The sequence below is a fragment of the Schistocerca cancellata genome, chromosome 2 (assembly GCF_023864275.1).
Source record: "Schistocerca cancellata isolate TAMUIC-IGC-003103 chromosome 2, iqSchCanc2.1, whole genome shotgun sequence".
NCBI classification, from domain to species: domain Eukaryota; kingdom Metazoa; phylum Arthropoda; class Insecta; order Orthoptera; family Acrididae; genus Schistocerca; species Schistocerca cancellata.
In genome coordinates this window covers 772828431-772848909 of record NC_064627.1, presented here as the reverse complement: position 1 = coordinate 772848909, position 20479 = coordinate 772828431, and the positions used below count along the sequence as shown (strand labels likewise).

The window sequence follows — 20479 nt, the reverse complement described above, 5'->3', positions numbered from 1 at the left end:
CAGGTAACTCTTGTCTTGGACCATGATGAACATTCTATTAAGTAAAAAATAACAAAATTATATACATTTTGTTATGTTTGAGCATGTAAACTGTACTTTGATCAAAAGTAATTGCTTTGGTTACATAAGAGCGCAGAAGTTACGCCCTCTACTAATTTTTATTACTTATTAAATGTAATTTATATCCTTTAAGGATATAAAATACACGGTGGACTAACACTGAATGATGCGGGGCTCTTATTACGTGCAAAACAAACAGCCAATCATACAAAAAAAGAGAAGTCTTTGGATCCCATTTTCTGTTTTACACCTTTTCTATATTTCTTTCCTTACTAATTCTTCAGATACTACCGGTAATCCTACCATTTGCTATCGCATTTATGTAGTGTAACAAAACCACCGAACTGTAGTCCTGGTAGAGTGCAACTCTAGTTTAATGTGATTCTTTGAAATTGATCGTGCTTAATTAGTCCAGAAGTATATTAAATAGCGCGATTCTAGAATCTTACAGAAATCAATTTTCGTTCTGTTTACCTTGGACTAGATTGCTGCACAGAAATTGAAATTCTCTCGAAATCGTAAAAAAGTAGTGCTCGGTTGTATAAGGCTTCTTGCTGACTGCATAATGTAGGCGTAACTTAACTAATTTGTGCGAGTAAGATACACCGCGAAAAACATAACATTAAACGTATAGTAAAATAATTTATTTATACATTATAGGTACATTGAACATGAAGTTTGATAGCTCAGTTGTTCACAGAGGCGTGTCTGTCAGATGCGTCTAACCAAGGTGGACCTTTCGGTAGGCCAGGGCAGGAGGAAGTGACTTAGTGGATGAGGGCCTTGCCGTAGGCGAGGGCGGGGGCAGCGTACGCAGCTCTAGCGATGGGGGCGGCGGCGTATCCGTAGCCGAGACCAGCGCCGTAGGCGAGGGCGGGGGCGGCGTAGGCAGCCCTAGCGATGGGGGCGGCAGCGATGGCGGGGGCGGCGGCGTAGCTCAGGGCAGGGGCAGCAGCGATGGCGGGGGCGGCCGCGGCGTAGGTGAGGGCAGGGGCAGCGTAGGCAGCCCTAGCGATGGGAGCGGCCGCGGCGTAAGCGAGAGCAGGGGCGGCGTAGGCAGCCCTGGCGATGGGGGCGGCTGCGATGGCGGGGGCGGCGTAGCTCAGGGCAGGGGCGGCGTACGCAGCTCTGGCGATAGGTGCGGCGACAGCCACACGAGCGGGGGCGGCAGCGACAGCCACACGAGCGGGGGCGGCGACAGCTACGGGGGCGGGGGCAGCGACGGCCACGGGAGCAGCGGCGACGGCCACACGGGCGGGTGCGGCGGGGTGGGCGCCGGCCTCCTTGTGCACGACGGCGTTGAAGCCGTTCACGGGGTCGGCAGCGTAGTCGACGGTGCGGATGGAGCCGTCGGGCTCTGCCAGGCTGTAGCTGCCCTGGACGACGTCTCCGTCACGGGTCTCGTGCTGGGACTTAGAGTCTCCGGTGATGGCGTCGTTCACACTGTAGCTGAAGCTGTACTGGGGGTGGGGGTCGTACTCAGCGGCGACGGCAGCAGGGGCGGCGGCGACGGCAGGGGCAGCGACGGCGACGGGGGCGGCGCGGATGGCGGGGGCGGCAGCGATAGCCACGGGGGCAGCACGGATGGCGGGAGCCGCGGCGATAGCCACGGGGGCGGCGGCGTAGGCGGGGGCTGCGGCGTAGGCGGGGGCGGCGTAGGCACGGGCAGCCAGGGGCGCACCGGGTGCCAAAACGGCAGGAGCGCCCAGGTAACCGGCGCGCGCAACGGCCAGAGCCGCTACGAAAACTATCAGCTGTAAACAAAAAGCGAACAGGTAAGACAAACAAACATTAAACAACGTACAGATACTCTATTTACATTTTCGTTTCACTGTGCTTGCACAGTTTTCCAGGGAAGTACATAACCATCATTATCAAGTGATACGAGGGCCTAGGTACCAATGACACGTCAGCTGTCAATGACATCAACTTCTACCAGCGAGGCGAAGCCACATGGCTGCACTCCTGAAAAGTTATCAACAATTGCCCAGTCTTGTTTTTCTCTTATTCGTTACCGTATGGAATGTGATAACTGGAGGTTATAAAGTGAAACATATTACAGCGTCGTTGAATGCTTAAACATTGATACTGTTTTTACCGGTAACTACCGTTGGCTCACGTCAGAAGAAAATGAACACAACAATCGTTGAGCCAGTTCCTGACATACAGAGGTACCAGCCGTAACTGCGTTGACAGAGAGGCTGACATACCCAAACGAGCGATTCAATTCGAGACATGACAAGCAGGTTCGTGCTTTATATGACTCGGGGAGCACACCTATTTCAAAGTAATCGAAATAATTACTGCAGTGGTATGGAATGTAATATCGCTGTAACAAATATCTAACTGCAAACTCACCGCCCGCTTCTGAACATACCTAATTTCACTCCTTCTCCTGCGAGAAAGAATCAGCTGCAATTGTCACTATAGTTACTAGTGACCCACCTTTTTTTCATTTCCTGGTACCTTACTGTGTATATGTGAACAGTTCATTGTTGCATAGCCATCTAAAAGCTTTCAGATAAGTATTCTACTACTGACGCCCGATAACGGTGGATTTCTTCACATGCCAGAAGGCCCCAGTGTCTGAATACTAGCATACAGAACAGGCAAGGGGAGGGGGAACAGTGGTAACAGTGGGAACGTCTGACTCGAAGTCGGGTTGTGTGGGTTTCTCAAGCCCGACAGTTCGTCCAGATACTGATGGTCTGCGGTTTTCTAAATCGCATGGAGCAACTGCCGCGATAGTTCCTTCAACAAGGCAGCTGCTGATTTCATTATTTACTGTCGTCCAGTTCGCGGCTGCTCTCCATCTCAAACCTCGTCATCGATAGGACGTGGAAATCTGATCTTTCTTCTTCCTTCTTCCTTTCGGAGAAGTGAGGTTCAAATCCCCGTCCGATTATTGAGATTTCAGCTACCCACAGCCCCACTAAATGAAATGAAAAAAATAGCAGGATGAATTCTTCGGTAAGGTTAGTGCCCTTTTTTCCTCACTTTTGTCCCTAATGTCTCTGATATCAAATGGTTCAAATGGCTCTGAGCACTATGGGACTTAACATCTGAGGTCATCAGTCCCCTAGAACTCAGAACTACTTAAACCTAACTAACCTAAGGACATCACACACAACCATGCCCGAGGCGGGATTCGAACCTGCGACCGTAGCGGTCGCGCGGTTCCAGACTGAAGTGCCTAGAACCGTCTCTGATATCAATTCAGTTGGAAACTTGTGTTCCTTTAGCATTCACTTCTATGATGAACGTTGATGAGAATAAATTTCGCGTTCATGTTCTTGACATTTATTATGCGCTCTGAAGGCATCGATTGACTACTCGAAGTCATAGGCGAATTGTGACTTACTGGAATGAGTTGCAACACACTTTAGCTCATGCGTCTATGGGAACCATCGTTCAACAATATGGCTGAGGTATAAATTGACACCACAGAATATTTTTACCTAGTCATTAAAGTCAACGAATGGCGGGCTTTGGAGTTCGAGTCTTTGCTCCGCTTTCTACATCCCCGGAGGCCGATCTCCTAAGGAGGACGACTGGCCTCACCGGCACACGGTGGAGCATAATTTCGGTAAATGCTTTGCGGGGAAACCTGGAAGATACTTGAGAATAATCCGGCTGTAACGCTGCCTTACGACCTGCCTGAGGTAGCCGATTGCTTGTGCTCTCGCTGACCTACTACTGGTATCCCCGCACGACTCCTGGGCTGCTAATGCGAGTGAATTTCACTTAATGCTGGCGCACCCGCGTCCTTATGGGGGACTCCCCGTGGCGTGGCTCACCTTGCTTGCCATGGTGCTACTGCTGGTGCTACTGCTACTGCTGCCGCCGTCGCCGGTGATCTGCCTCAGACGCCGCCGACAGCGGCTTATATAGCGCCGAGAATCTCGCCAGACAGGAATGCCTATTGGTATACTTTTACTGCGTTCGAAACCCAGTTCAGTGCCCAGCTCGCCTTCCCCGTCCGACTTGGCACTAAAATATAGAGTTACCTCATACAGACGTATTCGTCAGCTTAGCTTAGCTCGCGACCGTTTCCTGTCGTACGTTCTGTTTACATCAAATTATTCTGAATTTGTCTAATGTGTTTTATGTCTGTGATTTTCTTTGCACTGCTATGGTAAATCTTCTAACGCCCTGAGGACGATTAATTCGATTTTTATAGCTCTGATCGTCTGTCTGACATATTTTCCTTCATTCCTGTCAGGATTCTCTGACAGTTGGCTTCTAGAAAGACTCACGTAATTAAACACACCGGCGATACAAAAATGCAAGCCAGCTGCCCTCCGTCTGAAGAAGTGTCTATAATGAAAATCAATGATTCTACCCTACATGCCATAAGCACAATATCACTGGATGTCTTAGGTCACGTAAAACATCTCCCGTCGAAAGGCAGAGAAGCCTAAATTAAGTAACTGCTTTTGAAGAAAGGGAAGGTAATGTGGACCGTCAGTGAGAGAAGACACACAGAGTGCACAATATGCAGCAAGAAAACTGTACGTTTCGTCATTACTCCAAAACTGAGCACTGTTGGTTATCTGTCCCTTGGTCTCAAATGTAATAATTATTACAGTCATTGCAAATTTCTATAATTGTGTCACCCAGAAGACACCGGAATGTAGAAAATATTGTTTTAGAAGTATCTTGCAATATCGGTTTGAATCGCAAATCAGTATCTAACCATTGCCCTCGATATGTCTTGAAAATTGTAATGAGAAAATCTGAGCTCTTTGCATAATGGCTCTCAAGTGGTGGGACACTGTAGGCCTCAGTACATGTCTGCTGTAACGCATGGCTCCACAAAGCTACACGATCAGACAGAGATACGACTGAAGAAAGTAGCGGCTTGTGAATGGCGTTTTGCATTATTTTTATAATCACCAACCACCGACCATAGGAGAGAAAATTTGGAGCTCTTCAAACTAAAACGTGCGCTGCAGGAACTACAGCAGAACGGCAGTACCACGAGTGGCGCCAGGCGCTCTGGCCGATGAATTTCCTTTTGTCGGACGCACTACAACTTAAACGGTTGTCCGAGAAAAGATTAAAAATCTCGAACTGAGTGTAAAGGAGGTACAAGAAATACCGACCAGCACGAAAATTAAAGCATTCTTGTCGTAAGCTTTACAATCAACCACGCTGCCGTCGCGATCTCGCACCCAGTGACTACTACCTCTTTTTACACTTGATACAACGTCTTAGTAGATAACGGTCTGAAGATGTCCACAGCTGTTGTTAACTGGTTCAATTCCCAGACAACAACTTCTACGCCGAAGAGTTGAAGGAGCCATTATAACATTACGAAATATTCATAGCACTGCACGGTGATTATGTGGCAAAGTGAAGGACGGTTATGGGGAATTAAGCCCACCAATTCAAGCTTTTCCCAACGTATGTGTATATTGTGACCAGGTAGCCCTACGGTTTTAACATGCCTCGTCAGTTCGTAAGTAAAAACAAAATTAAATATATCTTTAAAGAGAGAGAGAGAGAACGAGTGGTGAAAACATATTTTGAAAAAGTAAAAACGATGTCTATTCATATTTATTGGGTACCGCAGGGGTGTACTGATAATCATATTGGGTATAATTCACAGTTTAAACAGGATGCAAGTTATTTAAGTTTTCTGAAACACATGTTGTTGGTGTTGTGGTCTTCTGTACGAAGACAGATTTGATGCAGTTCTTCATGCTGACCTATTATGTGCAACTCTCTACATTTCTGTGAAACTTCAGTTTCTCCCGGCATATAAGATGTTCAAATAATTTACGGAAATGCAGCCGTGTGACGTCTTCGACAACCTCCGATATTTCTAAAGGCGCAGAACCTGTCATTTTCAATGCACAGTCGCAAACAGTCAGCATTGTGCAAGGAAATTTAAAACCTCGTTATGCAGAGCACATGTGTAAAGATAACACACGCACGCACACACACAAACACTAGCCACACAACACAGCCAAAGTTATCGATAGTGAACATTAACAATCAACGAATGAGATAGCATTAACTCTGCCCCTCTATTATCTGGCCAGAACGAGAGCAGGATTCCGCGCAGAATTTAAGCTAAAACCTCCATCTCTGTTTATAAGGTAACTTCCTCATTTAATTTCAACTGCTTCCTTCACAACAACTATTCCAGTACATGGAAGTGCACGCCAGAGTCTGCGTGTTGTTATAGACCATAGGATGACCTGTGGCAATGCAATGTTGTACAATAATAAATTTGCTCGGCTCTTGTAAGCCTGTGTGACGCCTATGTTCGCTGTACCGCTCCTTCAAGGTCCTGATGATCTGTCCAATGTATAAGATGCCACTACTGCAAAGAGTGCGTCAGAAACATAGGTTACGCAAATAAAGATCATCCTTTACGAATCGTAAACGGGCCATAATTCTAGATGGTGACTGAAAAACATATTTCACGCCATATTTCCGCAGAATGGGTTCATTCCTGTTGTAAATACTTCCTGCGTAATGCAAAAGGCCATAGACATTGGTTCCACCTAGCTATTACCATCCCTCACCGCACTCATGACTGGTCAATAGAGTAACGCCCGTCTGGTCTATCTTTCACTGCACCCATTATGACGAAAGGTGACTTCGAGATGGGATAACTCAGCTGCCAAACAGTTAAATGGTCTGAGATGACGCTGGGCCCGAGAACCAAGATACGAAGTACCCCTTCACTGCCAGCCTGTAGATACAAATTAGTGGCCGGCCGGGGTGGCCGAGCGGTTCTAGGCGCTACAGTCTGGAACCGCGCGACCGCTACGATCGCCGGTTCGAATCCTGCCTCGGGCATGGATGTGTGATGTCCTTAGGTTAGTTAGGTTTAAGTAGTTCTAAGTTCTAGGGGACTGATGACCTTAGAAGTTAAGTCCCATAGTGCTCAGAGCCATTTGAACCATTTTCTACAAATCAGTGTGACAAGTAGGCGGTTTTATTTACAATACAAATAAATTAGTGTGAGTTGGTTTGCTATAAACCACGTCCCAACGTACCATCTACCTTTCTTCTGATCTGCACGTTAAGGAAGGAAACGAGTCATCCTTTTGGGCACCTCCACCGTGAAAGGAATTTTTGGGTGAACTGAATTCAGATGTTCTGAAAAGCTGTTTAAATCTCCACTTCCATGAAAACAACCAACAATAGTATCGTCTAAATATATGGAAAAAATACGCAGGTTTTAATGCCGCCAACTCCAACACACTTCCTCGAAATCTTTCATACACTAATTGGCAATAAAAGGTGACACTCAGCTTCTCATTGAAACTCCATGTGTCTGATCATAGTACAGGTCACTGGATAAAAAGTATGTTTCATTTAACACATGTCGAAATAGGTACATTGTTTCTACGCAAAACCTAATCTCAATTAACTGTAACAAATGAGACAGAACAACACGAGTAAAGAGAGAGAGACCACGTAAAAACTTACATAAATATCAGTCACTCAAACTCAGTCCCTCTAACAGACATTACCAATCCTGCTCTCTCTCTGGTCAAACAAGAGGGACAGAGTTAGAGCTACCTCATCCGTTGATTATATCCACTTAACACTTCTGACGTTGGTCATCTTTGCTTGTGCTGTGGGGCTAGTCTTTCCTGTGTGTGTGTGTGTGTGTGTGTGTGTGTGTGTGTGTGTGTGTGTGTGTGTGTGTTTGTGTGTGTGCGTGTGTGTGTGTGTAGGTGGGTGTGGGTGTGGGTGGATTGATGGGTAGTGAGTATCTTCCCACATATGCTCTGTATACCGAGGTTTTAAATTTCGTTGCACAGCGTTATCTTGTTGCTATTGTGCTTTGAAAATGACGGAGTGTGCACCTGTCGAAATATTGGCGGTTGTCTAAGACGTCAACCGGCTGCATTCTCCAAGTCATTTGTGTATAGCTATAACTACTGCAATCTACTTGCATTTGGACCTGCTTACTGCACTCAAGTCTCGGTCTCCCTCTACAATATTTTACTGATTGTTTGAGTGGGGTTATGGTACTAAACAGCGAGGTGCCTCTACAATTTTTATCCCACACAAATTTTATTTTACCTCAGTCATACAATGTGTGTTTGTGTTTGTTTGTTTGTTTGTGTGTGTGTGTGTGTGTGTGTGTGTGTGTGTGTGTGTGTGTGTTTTATGTGAGATAACGACTGTAGGGTTAGTAATCGATAAGTTTCCAAGAAAATGGTTTGCTCTTTGTGTATGAAGAGGGTTCCTCCAATGAAGCAATGGGACTTTCAACTGGTTTCAAGTATGCTCAATCAAATTCATGGCAGCACGTAACGCAGACCACTCAGTTCGGTTTATTTTTGGCTACTGGCGGCAGACGTTTGCAAGACGGGCGCGGTGTGTTGGTGGATTATTGTCTCAGAAGACGGACCCATCATAAAATTGTTGCCTGTTGAGCTCGACAAAAGGTTGAAAGATTTTGTCCAGATACTACACAGCCCTCAAATTAGCTTCAACAACGATCAGAGGCGCCCTATATATTTACGTGCTACCGACCCAAACTTGATTGAACATCTCTATTGGGCTTGTGAAAATGCATGCCTGAGGCGTGTGTTGGTACTTGGCTACCTGAACATTCTTGTACGTCGGGCATCAGGCGTGAGGTAAGCCTTGCATTCATAGTTGATGTGAACCTGTCGTCACTGATCTAGGTTCCTTTGGTTGTTCGCTTGGCCACCTTCTTCACGTAGAAAAAACCAAGAACTGTATGAGTTGATGTGGCAACCGAACTTCGTTCAAAACCTGAAAGCACGGAGAATAAGCTTGGCAGGCCACATTTCTAGGAGACTGGGCACCTCTCGGGCAAAAACAGTACTTATGGTAAGACCTGACGGTACCCGTCCAATTGAAAGACCCAGAAAGCAATGGGAGGATGAGCTACAGAAAGACCTTTGCCAGCTGTGAAGGCCGACCGCTGTGGCCGAGCGGTTCTAGGTGCTTCAGTCTGGAACCGCGCGACCGCTACGGTAGCAGGTTCGAATCCTGCCTCGGGCATGGATGTGTATGATGTCTTTAGTTTGGTTAGATTTAAGTAATTCTAAGTTCTAGGGGACTGATGACCTCACATGTTAAGTCCCATAGTGCTCAGAGCCATTTGAACCAGCTACGAGTGCGTGACAACTGGATCCAAAGTGCACTAGATCGCCATCTATGGAAGAGCATTGTTTGGCTGGCGCATGATCTACAGGGTCCTCGATCGCCGATTTGATGATGATGATGATGAAGATGATGATGAGCTTACTTAAATGTATTTAAGATGCCTCCAATCCCGGGCGCTACCGCTCCTTCTAAGTTTATTTGGTGTTATAACTTTTCTCGGATGAACCACAGAAATAAGCCGCCTAAATAAATGTCCTTTGGGAAAGTGAGTTACCAGTATTAAAGCCGCATCTGGAGCCCTAAATTTACCATCTGGATGCATTACAAAAATGTTACGTCGCTACGTGGAACACAAAATCATAATTGTAATAATTCAACGATTTATCGTAGCTAATCGCATTGGTTTAAGAACAGTAAGCTAAGCAAAAGTACTAAAAATAAAATGAGAATACTTTAATATCAGTTCACTCTGTACAATTAACCACTGATCACTCACTTAAAAAAATTACGTTGTGACATTACTGTCACATATCGCTATATAGTATTGATTCCTCTTTGCCATCATTTTGTGGTTAATATTGCTCACATTTGCTACGAGGCAAGCTTTGCGTTTTCTCACTCGGAAGGTGTTCTCCAGCTGTACTCCCTAGGTCTTCTTCGTTGGGAGGAGGCAGTCGGTGAATCTAATTAGGAAGGATGAAGGCCTCTGGAAGCTGGACAGCTTTGGTGGAAGTAAGGCTGTAGCCTGCTTCGTGCTTTTGTTGGCAGTGCCAGTTCCCCTCCTAGCCCTGAGCGGAAGGTTTTGTGCTACAGCTTCCTTCTCCAGAGAATAATTGAGCATGACGAGACACCGAGATGCTGCTCAACTACTGTAGGAAACTCTGTTGTTTTATCTCCTAAATGTAGTGCACCCGGTCGAAATGAGTCACTCCGCCACCGAGCGAAGAAGCCGACCAATCAATAAGACACTGCTCCACCCCAGTACCAGTAACTTACTTGTATTTGTTCACAGTAAACAAATCCGTCACAGCTGTGAAATACTTTATTGACCGAAGTCTGACTCAACAGAAGTCACTATACACTACCATGATTTCGGGGTCTTGACCCCATCATCACGTGTATCTGAAATGTAGCAGTAGCAGGACGACATGTCCGTGCTCTAACAACTAACAGGCTAACATGTACCGTAGATAGACCGTCAAATAACTTCCCAAGTTGCAGTCACTATTTGGGATGTTACTTGACGATCCATCTGCAGTAGATGTTTGCGTATTAGCTGTTAGGACATAGACATGACGTCCTACTATGATCGATTTTGTCGACGGGATATTGAACCCTACTCTCCCTTCCCTCCTTGTTAGAAGACACACTCTAGTCAGAAGAGAGTATACGGCACAGTCAACTGCTGTTGAAAACAATTTTTCTATATATGTATGGGTATTGTCATTCTGGTCACGTACAGCTTTGAGCCCACATTTACTACTGCACTCGAAAACTTTACTTCCTGTGGGTAAAATGCGATTTAGGCACTATACACATGATGCTTTTTGTTTTATGGCTCTTCAGAATAAGTTGGTTTTTGTTTCCATTCGTTGGGATATATGACTTCACAGAGGTAGTAGTCAACAGATTCTAGTGTCCTAACTCTCGTCCTGGAAGAAGCAGCTTAGAAACTTACTAGGGGAGCAAATTGTAACTCTTCGTGTCTGGCAAGGAAGGGAAGGAGACATGCTGCCATAGTTTCTCATCGTTAAATAACATTTCGTGTTAAACGCCAGTCTTCTCTGTAGCGTATCATATGGTGAGGACATGGGATACACATGATGATCATGCGTTGATCGTATGGAGACTTTAAGCTCGGCGCTCCACTAGCTGCTAATCGAGAAGAGTTGGCGAATTGCATACCTTCTATGTCCTTTCTGTCTCATTGCTATCAATGATAAAAATATCACACTATGCAGTGCACACAGTCATCATAGTTATGTGCGTACAGGAAAGACGTTAATATGTGAGGAGAGAGAAATCTTTTGCAAGTTCGTGGTTCAACCTACCTCTCATTTGTTCAAATTCTACACTACTGGTCTTAAAATTGCTACACCAAGAAGAAATGCAGATGATAAACGGATATTCATTGGACAAATATATTATACTAGAACTTACATGTGATTACATTTTCATGCAATTTGGGTGCATAGATCCTGAGAAATTAGTACCCATAACAACCACCTCTGGCCGTAATAACGGCCTTGATACGCCTGGGCATTGAGTCAAACAGAGCTTGAATGGCGTGTACAGGTACAGCTGCCCATGAAGCTTCAACATGATACCACAGTTCATCAAAAGTAGTGACGCGTATTCTGACGAGCCAGTTGTTCGGCCATCATTGAACAGACGTTTTCAATTGGTGAGAGATCTGGAGAATGTGCTGGCCAGGGCAGCAGTCGAACATTTTCTGTATCCAGAAAGGCCCGTACAGGACCTCTAACATGCGGTCGTGCATTATCCTGCTGAAATGTAGGGTTCCGCAGGGATCGAATGAAGGGTAGAGCCACAGGTCGTAACACATCTGAAATGTAGTGTACACTGTTCAAAGCGCCGTCAATACAAACAAGAGTTGACCGAGACGCGTAACCAATGTCACATCATACCATCACGCCGGGTGATACGCCAGTATGGCGATGACGAATACACGCTTCCAATGTGCGTTCACCGCGATGTCGCCAAACACGGATGCGACCATCATGATGCTGTAAACAGAACCTGGATTCATCCGAAAAAATGACGTTTTGCCATTCGTACACCCACGTTCGTCGTCGAGTACACCATCGCAGGCGCTCCTATCTATGATGCAACGTCAAGGGTAACCGCAGCCATGGTCTCCGAGCTGATAGTCCATGCTGCTGCAAACGTCGTCGAACTGTTCGTGCAGATGGTTGTTGTCTTGCAAAGGTCCCCATCTGTTGACTCAATGATCGAAACGTGGCTGCACGATCCGTTACAGCCATGCGGATAAGATGCCTGTCATCTCGACTGCTAGTGATACGAGGCCGTTGGGATCCAGCACGGCGTTCCGTGTTACCCTCCTGAACCCACCGTTTCCATATTCTGCTAACAGTCATTGGATCTCGACCAACGCGAGCATCAATGTCGCGATACGATAAACCGCAATCGCGATGGGCTAATAATCCGACCTTTATCAAAGTCGGAAACGTGATGGTACGCATTTCCTCTTCTTACACGAGGCATCACAGCAACGTTTCACCAGGCAACGCCGGTCAACTGCTGTTTGTGTATGAGAAATCGGTTGGAAACTTTCCTCATGTCAGCACGTTGTTGGTGTCGCCACCGGCGCCAACCTTGTGTGAATGCTCTGAAAAGCTAATCATTTGCATATCACAGCATCTTCTTCCTGTCGGTTAAATTTCGTGTCTGTAGCACGTCATCTTCGTGGCGTAGCAATTTTAATGGCGAGTACTGTACATCGCCACACTACGTAACTTGTATACACCAGATAAATTCAGTGTATAGTTATTCCGATTTTTGCGTTATTATTGATTATTCATATAATGAGTCCGGAATTTGCTACCTGTGTTACGAAATGGGCAACCTTTTCACGGTGCACAGCCCCAGTTGTAAATTGGCCATCTAATGGCTTCCAGATGCAACAAAACTTGGTTTTCAATGCTTCATATAATATCTGACCGAGATTAAAAATTTCAAATGCTGTCAGATCTACACATTAAGATGTATAATGTTATGATAAGCCTTTAACACAGTAAGACAAGTATTACAGTTAGAACCTCTATATAAGTCTTGAGGCAGCGCAAATCAAGGGCGCAAATTACGCAGGCAGTGTTCATTCAGTATTTGACAATGACAGCTCTTAGTGACTTCGAATAAAATTAACACACAATTGCAAACCTTTCCGATACTTTTTCTCACTGACATTCCCCACAAAATGATGAAAGGAAAAATGTGTATCCGTTACTACGTTTTTTCTGTTCATGCAGTAAAAGTGCAACATCATGCGTCTGGTATTAATTTACTACTTCTTTGCTAATAACTCTATTCGCAACAAATTTTGCAGATAGTGTCCACATATACCACTGAACGTACCTGCAAAATTATATCACTGTACGACGCATAGTTCAGGAGCTATGACGTAATAAACCTTTAGATGCATAAAAAACTAGCTTTTGCTTAAAACGGAGCGCAGGTTACCCAATTGTGTTTGATGAGAGCACTTACCGTTTTCCAACAAACTGTAAGCATATTTTCAAAGCTTTTCAAAACTTTTTCTTGCGAACACGTATACCACCAAATACACTCCTGGAAATGGAAAAAAGAACACATTGACACCGGAGTGTCAGACCCACCATACTTGCTCCGGACACTGCGAGAGGGCTGTACAAGCAATGATCACACGCACGGCACAGCGGACACACCAGGAACCGCGGTGTTGGCCGTCGAATGGCGCTAGCTGCGCAGCATTTGTGCACCGCCGCCGTCAATGTCAGCCAGTTTGCCGTGGCATACGGAGCTCCATCGCAGTCTTTAACACTGGTAGCATGCCGCGACAGCGTGGACGTGAACCGTATGTGCAGTTGACGGACTTCGAGCGAGGGCGTATAGTGGAGTGGGCATGCAGGAGGCCGGGTGGACGTACCGCCGAATTGCTCAACACGTGGGGCGTGAGGTCTCCACAGTACATCGATGTTGTCGCCAGTGGTCGGCGGAAGGTGCACGTGCCCGTCGACCTGGGACCGGACCGCAGCGACGCACGGATGCACGCCAAGACCGTAGGATCCTAAGCAGTGCCGTAGGGGACAGCACCGCCACTTCCCAGCAAATTAGGGACACTGTTGCTCCTGGGGTATCGGCGAGGACCATTCGCAACCGTCTCCATGAAGCTGGGCTACGGTCCCGCACACCGTTAGGCCGTCTTCCACTCACGCCCCAACATCGTGCAGCCCGCCTCCAGTGGTGTCGCGACAGCCGTGAATGGAGGGACGAATGGAGATGTGTCGTCTTCAGCGATGAGAGTCGCTTCTGCCTTGGTGCCAATGATGGTCGTATGCGTGTTTGGCGCCGTGCAGGTGAGCACCACAATCAGGGCTGCATACGACCGAGGCACACAGGGCCAACACCCGGCATCATGGTGTGGGGAGCGATCTCCTACACTGGCCGTACACCACTGGTGATCGTCGAGGGGACACTGAATAGTGCACGGTACATCCAAACCGTCATCGAACCCATCGTTCTACCATTCCTAGACCGGCAAGGGAACTTGCTGTTCCAACAGGACAATGCACGTCCGCATGTATCCCGTGCCACCCAACGTGCTCTAGAAGGTGTACGTCAACTACCCTGGCCAGCAAGATCTCCGGATCTGTAGCAAGATCTCCGGATCTGTCACCCATTGAGCATGTTTGGGACTGGATGAAGCGTCGTCTCACGCGGTCTGCACGTCCAGCACGAACGCTGGTCCAACTGAGGCGCCAGGTGGAAATGGCATGGCAAGCCGTTCCACAGGACTACATCCAGCATCTCTACGATCGTCTCCATGGGAGAATAGCAGCCTGCATTGCTGCGAAAGGTGGATATACACTGTACTAGTGCCGACATTGTGCATGCTCTGTTGCCTGTGTCTATGTGCCTGTGGTTCTGTCAGTGTGATCATGTGATGTATCTGACCCCAGGAATGTGTCAATAAAGTTTCCCCTTCCTGGGACAATGAATTCACGGTGTTCTTATTTCAATTTCCAGGAGTGTATTTAACACTTTGACTCATTTGTAAACTAATCAAACATTGGAAGCTGTTTTGTACGTGGAAAGATCGATTCTTTAATGTATCGGGCGGTGGCGGGTTTAACTGGTCGTTTCAGAAGAGACTGTCACGTTCCATCTTCATATTTTATCTGTTATAGCCTTTATACAGCAGACATCAGCGTTCGAAACGCAACCTAGAGACTGTGATCTGTGATGAGTTATTCTCGCGATAAGGCAGTCTGGGGCTGTATAAAAGACATTGAGTTTGTCGGCGTAGGCTTCAAATACTGCTGCTGACTTTGTCTCACCGACACCCCGAGCACCGAAACTCATTTCACTGCCTTGAGCAGCAGGGCTTTCATTGAGCTTTGCACTGCCTGCTTCATCTTGCTACGCATCTTTCTGTTTCTTTGTGCTATTTGGTCTTTATAACTTGTAGTCAGTGATCAACAGTCCTATAATTGATACTTTGACTAACGGAGTTGGCGCTCTTGTTACTTGCATTCACAGTAACGTACTGTGTTTGTCAAAGGATATTTCTTTGTGAGCATTTGTTGGTGCCTTTCATGTGATTTACAGTCACTGACAAGAGCACAAGTTGGAACTTGGATAACAAGGATGGATTTTCGCTGTCTCCGCAGCAGAAATCGTACAGACGTTGTTGCGATGACATTAGACTTGCAGGTTCCCTCCCAGGTGGTACAAAATGTTTTCGCCTTCAGTAAGGGTAGGAAAGATAGAGTCGTACAGCTTCTAGCAAACATCCCAAACGCCAGATTCTGCGTTAAGTTCCAAATGTAGTCACAGTGACTTGTGGAGAGACAAGACGTGACAGTAGCAATTGTGAAGCAGTCATTGGACATGGACGCAGCTTAGCAGGCTCTCTGGTACGCTTTATAGATTTATCTAAACGCTCTGCATGGTATTTTACAATTTATGGCGTAGTTGACTTTATATAGGTGTCTCTTTATTTCGTTCTACTCGACTTGCGAATGGAGCGCGAGAAAAGTGTTTATATGCCTCTGCAGTCTTCATATCACGGTCTTCCCGTGACATGCATGACAAGAACCGGAGAATTTTTATACAATGTGTCACATCTACAGTTCTCCGATAGGTATACGCGCAAAAAGTTGTCATTCTTCCAAAGTTTCTCGCGCAATTTGCTTGATCACCTCTGTAACAATCTTTTTTGAGCTGAACTGATTTGTTACAAAAATGCACAGCACCGGTCTGATTTCCTCCCATACCTTCCTCTAACTCGATTTGACAATAATTCCAAAAACTCGACAAATACTCTGCAAAAGGTTGCACAAGAGATATTCGCGTGATTTCTTTGGGACCTGCTCTGTTCTCTTTCTCCATAAATTTGAGTAACCTATTTTCCCTTTATAGCGCTGATTTTGTATGTGGGTTTCATTTCATATCGCTAAGTAACGTTACCGACAGATATTTTATCGGTGTGTCAAGAGTCCAGCGGCATATCACAGCATCCAGAAAATAAAGGCTAATTAACCTGGCCATACACTTTATCTCGCATTTATCCACATTTGGAATGAACTGCCATTCATTACACTTTGTGAATATTCTAAATCTTTTCTTCGCAGTTACTTAATAATGAAGTTCATCTATGAGCGTCTGCGTCGTCAGTATCTTTTCGCACTTACAGGTTGTTAGTTGCATTGACAAGGGCAGGGGGGGGGGGGGAGTGAGAACAGTCAAATATAAAACACAATAACACAATATTGTTCGTCTGACTCACGTAATGACGTCAGTAGCATGATGCGCTAGGGAATCGCTTGTGGGAAAATGGAGGGACGATAGCCATGTGTGTACACGGCTAACATGCTCAGGATCACCATCTCAGAATCGCTAGGAGTGAGAAGGAAAAACATGTGTTCGTTGCTGACTGTTGAACATCGTGTTGTTATTCCTTTTCTCAACGCACGGTTCGTTGTTGGTACACTAAAACCCAAGTGTTCAGTAGGGATATGGTCGTGATAAAATGAAAAGCTATAGCAATAAACTGTGTCCGGCGTCCAGCGTCAATGAAGACAACATTCAAACTTTGCGTCTGCTTGTGGAAGGCAATTACCACAGTACTGTTGCAGAGGTCGCACTACACAAGGGCGTAAGTATGGTAGATGCCCATACCATTTTATCAGACACACTTGTATATGGGAAAATGTCGACAAGGTGGTTCCACATCATTTCACCAAGGCACGACTAAATGTGCAGAGAGACATGTCTCAAAGACTTCTGAATGACCTTGAAGAAGTAAGAGAGGCTTTTATGGGCCGTTGTTGTTGTTGTTGTGGTCTTCAGTCCTGAGACTGGTTTGATGCAGCTCTCCATGCTACTCTATCCTGTGCAAGCTTCTTCATCTCCCAGTATCTACTGCAACCTACATCCTTCTGAATCTGCTTAGTGTATTCATCTCTTGGTCTCCCTCTACGATTTTTACCCTCCACACTGCCCTCCAATGCTAAATTTGTGATCCCTTGATGCCTCAAAACATGTCCTACCAACCGATCCCTTCTTCTAGTCAAGTTGTGCCACAAAAAAAAAAAAAAAGATGGGCCGTATCTACGATGAAAGGTTATCGCTATGTAAGGTGGCTATAATTTCGCACCTTACAAGAACTCATCCGCATACTTTGCCGTGATCTACAAACACAATTAGGTATCATGTGATATATTGTACATCGTATCTATGAATATATAAAAGAGACTGACATTGTCACGTACGCCTTGTAAATAATTGTTAAGACTTATTGCATGAAAGGTGTCGGATTGTGTTTGTTATCAGAACGGCGTAATGAATGATTGGCTGTACTAGTAGAGGATGGAAAGCCAGTGGAGATGAAACGGCAGGCACGACTCATACTCTGGGTGGAAGGCCCGCACAGGTGTTGGTCCTGCTTAAACATAGGAAGTAGCTAGACGGACTTCGTGGCACCTGAGCTCTGGACCACAATAGGGTGACGGCCGGCCGCTATTGTAGTAGGGCCAGAAGGATAACCGGATAATACTTCCGATCTTTGCAAATCTTGGACGCTGGTGAGAGGAACGAAGAGGTGGCACCTCGGAAACCAAGCAGGCTGGGTTATTTCAAGGATTATTACTCAGAAGCGTACCATTGTATGAGTATAGGTATTTCCTCGCAAATTTTCCGCATTGGACGACAAAAGACTAAAATATGGTTGGTCGGCGTTCGGAAGAATCTGTAGAGAGGGAGAATATTCCGTGGTTTCGGGAATATGATTCGTTTTCGGACTTACGAGGGTGGGGAGCCGAGCCTTGCTGAGAGGCCAGCGGTAGAGAGACGAGGTCTTCCATTGTGAGCGCCCGTTTGTTGCGGTCGCCCAGTATCAGCTTTGTTGATACAGACGGATTTGCTGTCTTTGCTCTCAGGAGAGTTTATAGTTAGAACAGTTAGGCACTGTACTTTTGCAAACCTATACGATTCTGCACTTCACATCCGGGTTGGAAGTCGTCGTTGAGTACGCAGCGTTCAGTAACTGAGAGCACCTCCTCTGCCTATGCTTACGTTGAGACGTTAACTGAACTCCGTCCTTGTGGCTGGGAGTTCGCGTTTCTCATCTGTATAACACAAAGAGGAGAAGACAGTATTAGAGTATATTAGTCAGAGGACCGCCTTCTGCCTTCCTAGTGTTTGAAAGAGTTTATTTGTGGCTGGAGTTCTTCCATCGTCGCAGACGAGTACGAGAACCATCACTTTGATGCACCGGACGCAGTACATACGGTGATATCGCAAATTGCTTCGGCTTATTAGGGCTATAGAAACTAAACAGCTGTGATCACGTTAGTTTATTTCCACTGAAATTCCACACCACCATAGATCATCTTTGAAAGTAGTGTCTTCTAGTGTTTGATACGTAGATAATGTCAGTCATTTCGCGTTATTGATATTAGATCACGCAGTCATAATAAGGGGCAGAGTTGGGCAATTGATTAGCAATTTTACTTAGGAAATGTAAACTTTGCAATATAAAGGTTTTTTCAGTCTGCAATAAAAATATAAGCAGGAACAACGTTTATCATCTAGTAGGATTAGTTGCCTTCATCATTCATTTATGTTTAGATTGTAATTTATAGAATTTAGAGATCCTAAGATCTCCTTCAGAGGGTAGTCAGACAGGGCCAAATCATCATTTTAGCGTTTATTATTTTCCGTTGAGCACATTCATTTTGCACCCGACTGGAGTAGTATCTTGGAGCTATACCCCAGACAATAAGAGGATGAGTGTGAAATGAAGGAAATCTGGAATGAGGGCACGGATCAAGGCAGCGATTCGACTGTCAACCTGAAATATTTTGTGAAAAAAATATGGTTTGGTATTCGATAGGTGTATTACTGATCGACTGCCTGCATTTGTGATGGACAGTGAATGCGGTCTGCTCCTGCAAACTGCTGAGATGCTTTTCGCAACATACAATGATTTGCGATGATTTGCGATGTCTTTCTGCACGACAGCGCACCGCAGATACAGCAGCTCTGACTCGAGAAAAGCTCACCAAGCAACACTGGTAACCTTTGAACATCCACCTTACAGTCTCGACTTATCGCCATGCGACTTCCACATGTTTGTTCCAATCAAGAAGACATCATGAGGATGACGCTTCAGAGACGACACAGCAGTCGAACAGTCCGTGAGCAATTGGCTACTGGGACAGCCAAATTCTTTCTTCCATGAAGGGATCAGAAAGCTTCCTATTCGTTAGAGAAAATGTATTTTTGTTGATGAAAACTGTGTAGAAGAATAAAGCAATTCATTGGTGTTGGTATATATATCACAAATAATGCTGTTGTATCCATATTTTGCAGCTGCAAGTGTGGCTGTATTCAATACACTGGAAGTATGAATTAAAAAATGTCTTCAGGTTCAAATGTTTCGTGTTTTATTAAATAACTACCAAGGGAAAACAGGCAGAAACTTCAAAAATCGTTTTCAAGAAAACATACATGCTTTCAGGCTCAATCACATCGAAATATCAGCTATTGCACAACGTATGTTGGGAACGAAACATATCATCAACAGTCTAGAAAAAAATTTGATAGTACTGCATAATGAAGACAATGGTAAGATTCTAAATCTGTTAGAACAGTTGGGGACATACCTCCATGAAATCCAAAACACCGTAATCTATGTTAAATGTACAGACAGATTTCGGTAGCCGCAGTTATTTTATTTATTTTAAAGACCTCTTCTTAAGTTATTCCCTTATGTCAATTGTTTAATAATTAGATCTGTGGCACAACGAATAAATTCATCTTTGATCACACCATGTACAACATCTGTGAAGTTTTTACAAAAATATATGTGCCAATGTGCCTCTTGAGTGAAGTGATATGCGTGAACAGGATGGAGAAACCAAAGTATCATGATGTTAAAAATTTTAAAACGCTTTTCTTGTATTATGTGGTAAGTTTACTCTGTTCATTTTTTCCATAGTTTCGCACATATTTTCGGCATTTGACTTAACCTAACGTCAAACCTTTTCATGACAGGAATAAGCAC

General features: G+C 45.2%; 1 protein-coding gene across 1 annotated transcript in view; it reads right to left on the bottom strand.

Moving 5' to 3' along the window:
* Nucleotides 1-729: 729 nt before the first annotated feature.
* LOC126158458 (cuticle protein 19.8-like) overlaps nucleotides 730-20479 on the bottom strand; it is a 33651-nt gene continuing 13901 nt past the window's right edge. The window contains exons 2-3 of the mRNA XM_049916444.1: nucleotides 3858-4050; nucleotides 730-1814 (exon numbers count right to left, since the gene is read on the bottom strand). Coding sequence (XP_049772401.1) covers nucleotides 828-1814; nucleotides 3858-4050 — 1180 coding nt within the window. The 3' untranslated portion in view covers nucleotides 730-827. The remainder of the gene's footprint in view (nucleotides 1815-3857; nucleotides 4051-20479) is intronic.